This window comes from Trachymyrmex septentrionalis, unplaced genomic scaffold (assembly GCF_001594115.1).
Source record: "Trachymyrmex septentrionalis isolate Tsep2-gDNA-1 unplaced genomic scaffold, Tsep1.0 scaffold37, whole genome shotgun sequence".
NCBI lineage: Eukaryota > Metazoa > Arthropoda > Insecta > Hymenoptera > Formicidae > Trachymyrmex > Trachymyrmex septentrionalis.
The window spans coordinates 7,519,563-7,530,966 of NW_017305536.1; the positions used below are offsets into that span (position 1 = coordinate 7,519,563).

Sequence of the window (11,404 nt, forward strand, 5' to 3'; positions counted from 1 at the left end):
CGAACTGTGCGGTAACAGGCGTCTCACGGTCAAATGCCGGAGTACATCGTCCGCTGGAGATCTCGAGATCTCGCTGTTAATTTTCTTTTCCAACGATTTGTCGCAAATTCCCGCGAGTCGAATAAAAATTTTTCCCTCGGATTTTCCCCGGGATTGCGAGAAAGTCTAGCAAAACGAATACAGTATCAGTTTGGATTATGTTGAATTTTTTTATTCTCCTTGCAATGCGCGTCTGACGAACAGACGAAATATTATATCCACAGAACATTGAATTTTGTTTATAAATATTTGGAAACCAAAATTTTGTATTAAAAAAGAATTAGATTACTTTTACTAGATAACGTTTAAAGAAATATTTTTTTATATCATAGAAACAATATAACATAACAATACAGAAGCAACAGTAAAAAATAAAATAAGTTCATATTATGGCCCTTTACTCAGATGAGAAAGCGATATACTACGAAATATATTCTCTTCTCTCATCTGCATTAAGAGATAATAAGTTTAACATTTTTACTCCAAATTGCTTTCGGCATTCGAGTGAAAAAGTTGCGGCGTCATTTATGCAGCCATAATGTTAAAATAACGATACCTTACTACCGATCTACAACCGAACTTACAATCAAACACGCTCTCCAATCATATACTTATTAAAAATTGAAACAAAGAAGAGAATAGCAGAGTCAGTCCATTAAATATCTTCGTACCTTGGCTTTGCTTTCTCCTTGAACATAAATCGCGATCCAAGTTAAATCTATATCTTGTAATGTACTTACTTAATGATCAACATACTTCAAGATTTTCTGATAAACTAATATAATTATCCAGAATACAAAATTTATAAAAAAAGTTATCATAAAGTCTACAAGCTATGCAGGAAGCTGTTATAAATAAAGTCTACAATCTACGTTTGATAGGAAATGATTAGATTTCAATCCAAATCCACATATATCTTATAATGCATTTCCTTAATTATTTAACAATTAACATATATTAACGTTACTTCTATATATACTTCTATAAATACTTCTATATATTTTTTGCTAAATACATATAATTATGCAAAATTTATAAAAAAGTATAGATAGTCTACAAACTACATAAGAAAGTTAGGTATAGATGAAAGCTACACAGAAATGCTTAAATTTCAGCCCAACGGCATGTTGAAACTTATGTGTATTCAAGCGTTGATTATTATGGAAAAATTCTCATAAGAAACTCATACAATATTTTTCCAATGAGGATCGCAATCGACCTTGTAATAATATCGATGTTCAAATTTTTCGCTACCGTTTTTGTACGATAAAGCTGATCTGATTATTTCTCTAACAAGAAATAGAAAAGATATACTTACGGAATATACGTTCTGTTCGATGCTAAACGTGGTAATGTGATTCCAAATTTAGTTTATATAACATATTCTACATTTACTAATTTGAACGAGAGATTAGAATCACATGACCACATTTTAGATAAAATACTTAAATATTAACGATTACCGCGTTGTATCACATCTAACTATGATTTATATGTTTCATGCCGATAACATCGAGAACAAAATCGTCATGCTAAAAACAAGACAGATGAATCAAAGCGATAGAAATAGATAAAATAATAACAATAATTTTAATTAGCAATTTAATTAGCAGCTAAGTTGCGAAGTACTCTACGGAATTTTCCGGCGATAAGAAAATTAAAAATAAGCGTGACAAAAATATCATCATACGAGAAGATTGCAGATATATATAAATAACGAGGAAAAAAAAAAATACGGCTATATATAATATGCGACTTAAATTGTAACATATAGAAGGGGATCGTAAAGAAAAAGAAACGTGCTTTGAGCAAGATTATGGAAAGACAAAATCAATGAAAGAGTCGGATGCATTTCAAGAAGTCCTACGAGCCAAGAAGCCCACAGCACGTTTAATTTAACATCGTGGGCCATTCGCATCCGAGGACGTAGAGACTCGTAATAGTGTAAGCGGAAATAGAAAATACAGCAGAGAGCCCATGCGGGCGTATGCAGCGAACAATGCGCGATGCATAGTGGTGCAGGCTCCGTATGTCTACGCAGCGGCATATTCCCGTTGCGTTTACACTACGACTCACTGTTTATCGTCCACGATCATGGTGGCGGTTCTCTATCCGGTCGCTCTTACTCTTCCAAGATCAACACTTCACCCGGCGGGGTGCTTCTCTCTGTGCGCGATGCGGATTAATCGACACTGCAAGAAAAACCATTCCCAAAGTCGACAAGAGTTAGTGAGATCTGCGAGGTGCATGCAGTGCATTCAAGTACGCTCTTGGTCGCCAAAAGTGGTCCTCGACTCGGCGGAGGTAGGAGCTCTCGAAGGCTCGAAATCGGCTCGTCTTTGACAGATATGTCAAGAAGGCTTCTTGATCGTTCTCCCGACCTTAATACTATCTTTAATACTACCGACTATCGTCGTCGAATATCGGCTAAAGACGCTCAAATAAGAGAGATTAGACATTGTTTCAGCTGCTTCTGTTGAAAATTTACAACGCGCGTAACGTGTACTATAGATTTTCAATTCTGGCAGTGAATATCGGAAAGTATGTAGTTTTAGACCGGTGCTCATAATCGATTCTTATGTCTTAAGATGTCATGAATCAATCAGAGAGCGGTATTAGTATCTTAAGACATTATTTAAGACGGTCTTAAAATGAGAAATGGACTATACCGGCCTCAGACAATTTTTAACTGGTTTCATTTTCAGGATAGTGCTTAAGATAGATTAGGATAGATGTATAAAATAGAGATGCATAAATATCTTATTCTAATCCGATACACACTGCCAGTACTGAAAACCTGTAGTACTTATAAGTAACGTAAACTATAAATTTCTAATACTGGCAATATATATCAGAGAATAGCCTCTATCTAATGTATAATCTATCTCATTTTATCTTGAGCAGCGTCCTGAATATAACAAATCCAAGCTCTTACTTGAGAATTTCTATAATCGTAACGTTATCGGCGTTCGTCGATCGTTAAAAACGTGTAAATAAAGAGTTATCGTTAATCCTTAGAAGCGCGACTTATCTTTACATAAACGATAGTTATCGAAATATATTCTATATCTTATCTTTAAATATTTTAGTGTTATAAATGTTGTTATATAGAAAATTAGTTTACATTTGCTAAATCATAAATTGCAGTAAATTTGAATAAAGGTAATAAAATGCATCTTAAAGATTGCAGGGACTTATTCAATGTTGTAAGTATATCTTTGCGTGTTTGAAATTTTACAGACAGTGATGTTTCACGTTGCGAAAGATGTTCGTTAAAAATATTAAATTCAGAAAATAAGATCATATTTATAATATTATAAATTCATATTATGCGATAATAAATCAAGGTTTTATATAGGTCTACACGTCGAGTTGCTCCATATGTAAAACTGATATGCGTGCAAGCAATGAAAAGAAGAAGGAAAAAACTAGAAAATATTTAACACATAAATAATGCAAAGGCTCAACTGGATATAAGTTAATAAGATTGGGTATAATTAAATCGCACATAACAAATTTACTTAATTTAAAAAAATCCGCAAACGCGCAATCAATCATCGTACGTATAAAAAGTAATCTTATTGCTTTAATAAGTCAGATTCACATCCGTCACGCAGCTTCGCCTATTTAGTAAACGATGAGTAAGCTTTGACTGGGCGGTTTCATTTACGTCTCTTAAGTGCTCCGGGATACATTGCATTTTACGCAATGTAAAATTACGAGCAGACGGCAATTAAACGAATTCCCAACGTCGAATATCTTCCAGTATATGAAACGTTGCATTCGCGAAGAATTCTTCGAAGTCAACTTAGTCAACCGCAAGTTATCCGCCGCGGTCTTCGCGGTCCGTTAACCGTGCGGCAACTGACTCGGTCAAGTGCACTTTGCCCCCGACGCACGCGTGCACGTGTCAATTCGCGGCGGAATGCACGCATTGCAGTCGAAAAAACGCGCCGCGCGATAACGATAGCGACCAGTTTTGATTTTCGAGATTCAATCCCTGCGGCGCAAAGTTCAGTTTTATAGGTATTCCATTGCTCGTGCATTGAGAGAAAAATGTATTAAATTTTAATGAAATTTGTTTGAATAATACTAGCTAAATATTTATTAAATGTAAATACGTATTTATTTGGTCATTACAAGATCATTAATTTAAGTACCATTTTTTTAATTTATTAACTGAATAATATACTTGCAAAGATTTGCGTTATTAAGCACTAAAATCACCTTGACTAAAAGTCTAATATATAATATATACATTATTTATATTAATTAATTTATTCTCATTAATTTAATTTTGATTTGTAATTGTTTAATTTAGTGAATATTTATACGATAAGTAAATTAGTATAATTCAAATAAATATTTATTAAAATTTAATACAATTTTTTTCAGTGTACATCTCATGTATATCTCTGAGAAAAAAATATAGTCAATTTTAATAAATATTTAGTTGAATACTGCCAACTAAGTATATTATTAAATATAAAGACATATTTATTTGAAGAGAGAAGAGACAAGAAACATTAATTTGATTTAACAATCATTCTTTTTATACTGTACAAATATTTATTTATGGTAAGTAAATGTTTAGTTGGCAGTATTAAACTAAATATTTATTAAAATTGACTATATTTTTTTCAGTATAAAATTCAAGTGCCGAGATTATTCTTATTTTATACCAATTGTTTTTCGACTCCCGTTTCGATTTGCATAAATTATACATTACGTATGAATTCTTATCTTATCCTATAGACACAAAAGCGCAAAGAGTAACTAGTCGAAAAAATTATCGGATTTGTATGCCATTGTTTTACGTCTAACACGACACGGATAAATAAGATCACTGGAAATTATGTATCTGAGATAACGTTATAACAAAAATAAAAATCGCAAATAAAGCATTTATCCACTCAATCCATACCTAATTAAAATAAAATGGTACTATTTTTATATCTTTACAACAGAAGGGCAAAGAAATATAAACGAATGCATTATAAATATCGCAAGAACGCGCACCTTGTACTCAAGCAGTTTTGCAAGACTACATGATCCAAAGTTCACGTTGCTTGACGTAGATAACTATTGAGATTCGCGATAAGAATTGACGGTACAAAGAACGAGGACAATGGTGACGCCGTTCAAATTCAATCTGCTTTGGAAGCTTACATGAAATTTACTGTCACACAGCTTTATCTCCCCGTAATCGGAAATAAACGATTGATATGTAATTAATTTTGGCATATATACTAATAGATTTTTGTTCGCGTTGCTTGCACTTTTTGCAGTTAGAATCGTCGCTTTCTGTCTCTTCAACAACCAAATATATATTTATATCATTTTAAATGCAAAAATTTTTTAGGGATTTCAAGCAACATGAACAAATCTAATTATGAACTTTAAAAATCTGAACGAGACAAGTAAATTACAAGCGAAATCGAGGTATTTTTAACGAATGCGGACATTTCGCAATATGGTAAGAATTCGTCATAGAGACAAGAATTTGAATTCACAAAATGTCAGGGTTTTCGAAACGTCTCAAAGTCCGTTTTACTTTATTTTGGAAGAATCAATAATATTGTAACACATACATGCAAAGTGTTAAAAACTCTGATCAAAAGGCACGAAAAGTTGTCTTATACAACGTTATATTTTTACGCTTCGTATGAGCAAATGGCAGAAAAGGTTAAATTCAATATCAGCCTGTCTTCCGAGGGTTAAAGTCCGACAAGTATAATTACATTTCAAAACATTGAGTAATCAAGTTCTACGCGATGCGACTCTTCACGACAAGATTTCTGGGCTTCTTTCCACGCGGTCGTTTTATGGGAGAGTCCGAAGTTCGATACTGTATGACGTGTAGAAAGGACGTCGATAAATACCGATAAAGGTCCGACTACTGGCACTATTTCACGCGTTGCGTCATTACTTGTATTCGTGGCCAGCCTTCATTCATCATTGTATTACCACGACGACGCACATTCGCGACACGTTGCGATCGATTATGCTCTTTCCAACACTTAACACTCATAAATTGCTAGATATAATTAAAATCAACATGAATAATAGTGTTTATTTCAACTTTTAGCTTTATGCGCAATGTTAGCGTCGTCTTGTTATTATCGTTTTGAACGAAGATCAAATCATTTAAAATATAAATGACGCGAACTATTCTCCGAGTATTTTTTTTCAGTCGTACATTCATTCGCGCATTATATCCGTATAATAGTTTATTAATCAAATTAAACTAAAAATAGATAAATGTATTCTTACAAAAATCATAAACAATAATTAAACTAATTCACTTAAAAACTTATTTCAATAACAAAAATATCCAAATGATTCCGTTTCGATATTAGAAACAGAAGGATTAAAATTTACGTTGCATATTTGTTAATTATGAAAGAATTATTACGAGAAGTAGCCACAAGAGAGGTACGGACTTCCTTTAAAATAAATTATGATGAGTGTTAATACGACTGTTCCTATGAATCATCACGTCTATGGGAATCACAAAAAGGCATTGCCCTCTTTAGAGAATTACTGTCGTTTACGTCACCGATTTCATTCATATTCCTGTTACTTTCACTAGCGGATCCATAGATCATGAGCTCCCTTGAAGTTTTCTTTTACTTGTAACAAAATATTATATATATTTTTAATATTTCGGAAATGATTAATCACAATTTTAATATTCCAAAAATATTTTTTAATTTAAGAAACTTCTAGATATAAAAAAATATAAATTTCATTATATTTCTTTGGTAATATAATTTAAAATAAAACGTTTATAAATTGTATATTTAAATACCTTTCCAATGTAATAATTTAAATAGTAATTTAATGTTTTATCTTTTCATATTTGACTTTAAAAAAAATTTCGCTCGCACCCCATCAATGATACTTTCCCTCGACAAATTTTTGGATCTACCAAGGTGTACCTTTACTTGTAAACGGAATAAATGTATTAAAATTATCAGGTTTCTTCATATTTACGCTGATCATGCATTCAGAGTCACGAATGGATACTATTCTCCCTTTCGTGATGTATGTATAATATGTACTGCAAAACAACCTTGGTTAAACTTCGTTCAACAAACGGTATCGACATTAACGCCACTGACCCAATTTTACGAGCACACACGTACTTTTAAGCACATAGAAATAAACTACGATGCACTCATATCACACGGATGACCCGTCCTTCACGACGCATTTAGCGAACGTGACACAATCGCATATGCAAGATAATTCGACACCGCGCTAACAAGCTTCTAAGGATTGTAACTTAACCCGACTCAAATACAGTAACATACGCTGTTGGTAGAATAATCATGGGAAGATTAGATATTCAAGAATATAAATATTTTGAAACAATTATTTATATTGTAATAATGTTCATGTAAAAACAGTAATATTCATAATAATAATATTCATATAATCGAATTCACAATGTTCCCGAAAATTTATGTTAGCGATAAATATTTTTGTCAATGCCGCCAATTATATTTCTCTCGGATAGAAATGCTGCCATTTTTTGTTTATGTCAAAATTATGAATTATTTATCAGCTGTCATTTTACTGCAAAAAAAATTGTTATACAATATATAAATTAAATGTGTTTTTTAAATCGTATTTCAGATCTAATACTTTCGTAATGTTTGACATGTAATTAAGATTTATCTGCATATGTACTCGTATATATACGCAATAGATTAAATTATTTCTTAATATTCTCACTCTTCAATAATAAATCCAAGTATATTTTACATTAAAAATTCATTTATTTTAAAAGGTAGTACAAATAAAATAATATTGTACCTTCTTGAAAATATTTGTAAAATCAAATAACTATCACGTTTCAAATATACTTGTATATCTTAATATAATTTCATTGAGCCAACATCTAATGAAGATTCTACAGAAACTCTTATGAATAAAGAAAAAAGTATGAATGAAAGATTCAGTATTTTATGACATTGCTTCACGTATTCAGATGAAAAAAAGATGGGTTTCAAACCGGTGTTTACATAATAATCTACCGCGCAGTTTACGTAATGGCTAAACTATCCTGAATTAGAATGTGATAATGAGAGAATGATTCGCGCAAACAATAGAATATATTGAAGTAACATCAAATGCGTGTTTTCCTTTCACAATTAAAATATTTAATAATCAAAGCATAATAATCATTAATATAATATATCATTAATATTCTCTAAGCTACTTAGACATTTCGTCGAAATAACATTTTCATCTTTTTGTTTTGTATGTTCGATGACTCACAAAAATTTTGGACACATTGCCGTGATTGATTGTATCGCCGATCGCATAAGGATCTATTGATAATACACTGACAATACTAATTGATGAAAGAGCCTATCACTCTCGCGATGGGCGATCAATATTCTCAAGGATAGAAAATTGTGTTTGTGTCGCACGGATATATAGTATATCTCACAGATTATATCAATTAAGTGTAGACAAAGACAGTGTATAAAGGCGACACAATACACAATAACATATTTCATAAAAGTTTATTCTGATAGGATACTTCGTCAAGACAAAATAAAAAAATCAAGATTCAAATAACTCATTATGCGTTTTGATATCAATTGATCATGCTTTTTAACGTGGATTATTCCGCTTCCCATAGTTACTAAGTTTATTACATTCACGCAATATCAATGATTATCGTGATGATCTCGCGAGCCGAAAGTGATGAAGTACAGAATGCGACGGATTAATTAAATCCGTTGAAGTGCAGATTATCCACGCTGGTTTATTATCGTGAGTGAACTGCAAGAGAAAATTCCCTTTTGCAAATGTTTGATTTTAACATGCCACACGTACAATGTATTTATAAACTGAATTACTGCTGAATGTCAGATTGGATTAATTGTAAAGTCGATGAATAGAGAAATCCGGGATATTATACTCTTTAATTCACCGGGTTGCAATAAACACAAGTTGGTCTAAGTGGTCGAGCGAAAATCATGTTAGAGTACGATTTAAAAAGAATCCTTACAAGTTTCTACGAAAACAACTTCGTGAAAATAGCGGTCAGAAGAAAAATAATGTCCATTTTTACACTAAGAGAAAAGTTAAATTTAAAAGGTTCAGAAAAGTTCAAGTTTAGATGTAATTTAATGTTTGGCCCCCAAAAAAATGACTATAAAAATTACAGTTAAATTATAGTAATTGCAATCATAACTATAATTTTTGCGTTACCAACTGTATATATTTGTTGATAGAAATATACGTATAATTATTATTACTATTAATGTTACAAAGCAATAATAATCTTAATTATGATAATATATAATTACGGTCACAAATATCAAAAACTTTTCTCTCAATATACCAATAAAATTCATTAAGATCTCTGTTTAACTCACTTATCTTTTTCTAGTTCTAAAAATTAGAAAAAGATAAAGAATAAATTAAGTCAAAGTTAATCTACACTGGTGAAATCGAACCAAGATAATAAAAAACGATCTTATAAATGTAACCTACAATATATAATCTACGAGTTTAAAAATTTCGAAATTTTTTGTCCGATTGTTGTTTTGTAGAATGTAAAACTTTCGTTCCGAAGAAATGCGATAGTTTCCAATTCTGCATTACTAGACACGAACACGAAGAATTTCTGAAGTAGTATTGAAATTATATACGAAAGATATCCAGGTCAGCCACTGCAAATCGTGCCACCGGAATACCGATTCATTCCTGTGAGGCTTCTTAAGAATTACTATATTTTGTTTGCATAGAAATACATAATGTACAATCTGAATGAAAGTAAATCTGTGCTGCTTATCAAAACAGGTCACGTTGAAATACATGCGCCAATGTCCATGTATGCGTTTCCATATTAATAATTTCCCCGTTAAAAATAGATATTATCACCTTTTTACGCTTAAACTACACGTGACCTGAATAGAGATCGATGAAAAAAATGTTAACGGAGTGTCTATTAAATTCTCGCGTTCGGAATCAGGATGTGACAATTTGTGTGCGATTATACATTTACTATAACGAGCAATTTTGTCCCACAACCGTGCTGGTTTGAAAAAAGAAAAAAAAAACCGATTTTATCGCCGCAAAAGCGGAAGAGAATCGACGGAAGAGGGACTACGAGGGGAAAGATTTCACGCTACATCGCCATTATTAATAACCTCGTGCGCGGCCAACGATGAAACCACCATGCACCTACTTTACGGATTGTTTCCGTCTAGGCGATCATCCACGTCCGTCTGGCTTGAATATGCGTTACGCGTGACACTTAATCTCGCGACTCACAGCTGCGACCGATCTCGTTAATGCTTAATGACGATATCAACAAATTTACTTAGTCTTCGGAACAGATAAAATTTTCGCAAAACAGAATGATAAGAGTATCACGAACATAAATCAGCAAGTAAACCATCTTCCAGAATTTATTAGAATTAGTCAAAAAAGAAACAAACATTTTAAGTGATGTTTATTATATGGTAAATACATGTGTTATTCCCAATATATTAAAAATTAACATCGCTAATGTCTGCTACTGTCTCGTACGATTTTAGCAAGCGTGATTCATAGTTATAGCAAAATGGAAACCAATGTAAAAAAAATATTGAGCAAATACTGACGGTATTTAATTAGTATTTATAAGTATTTATAAGGTCATATTTTTCTTTTCTCAAATGGATATTATTTTATAAAGAATATAAGAATTATGCGAAGTAAAACATTAATAAAAAATGACATTCTTTATTTTGTTGTTAAAATAAAATTAATTATTATCGACGAAGATTATTCATCTTTCTTTATTCTTATATTTTGCAACGTTAAAGAAATCTATACACATATAATCTTTTATGCGCGTATAGAAAGAACTAAGGTTATACATTATCCCGCCAATTGATTACAGTCGTGTTTATGTCTAAAATGTCGAAATTATTGCTGACCATGTGTCAGCTATAAGTACAAACAACGTAAATCGTAAACTTCTGTACAGTTAAATTGCAAAATCTCTTATAAACAAATTATAACGTCGTGAAATGATGAATGTGCCAAATTTTGATTATACCGGTGTGCGTTTGGAGTCGCAAGATGAATAAATATTTTTAAACTGCAGTGCTATATTGCTTTTTTGTAAATCTTTCGTTCATTGATAAAGACGTCGACCGACACGAACACCGTCGTGTCGAACTTCGTTCGACGTTGACCGTGAATTTGTAAAATCGATCAATATGCCGTAAATTGATAATAAGAAGCTTGCGAATTGATAACGACGAATAGGAACGTTATGATTCCTCACCGATTGAGTCAATTAGGAAGTTTACTCAGAATCAACGTTGATAAAAAGAGAAGCGTTGATAAA

The 11,404-nt window shown here is 32.0% G+C and overlaps 1 protein-coding gene across 5 annotated transcripts in view; it reads right to left on the reverse strand.

Moving 5' to 3' along the window:
* The window catches only part of LOC108750551 (long-chain-fatty-acid--CoA ligase 4), a 26,627-nt gene that overhangs the window by 7,706 nt on the left and 7,517 nt on the right, over positions 1-11,404 (reverse strand). For 2 of the 5 annotated variants that reach the window (XM_018490045.1, XM_018490046.1), the window contains exon 2: positions 2,116-2,231. The exons of the other annotated variants lie outside the window; for them this stretch is intronic. In XM_018490045.1, the coding sequence (XP_018345547.1) occupies positions 2,116-2,135 (20 nt within the window). In that variant the 5' untranslated portion in view covers positions 2,136-2,231. The remainder of the gene's footprint in view (positions 1-2,115; positions 2,232-11,404) is intronic. 5 annotated transcript variants of the gene reach the window in all.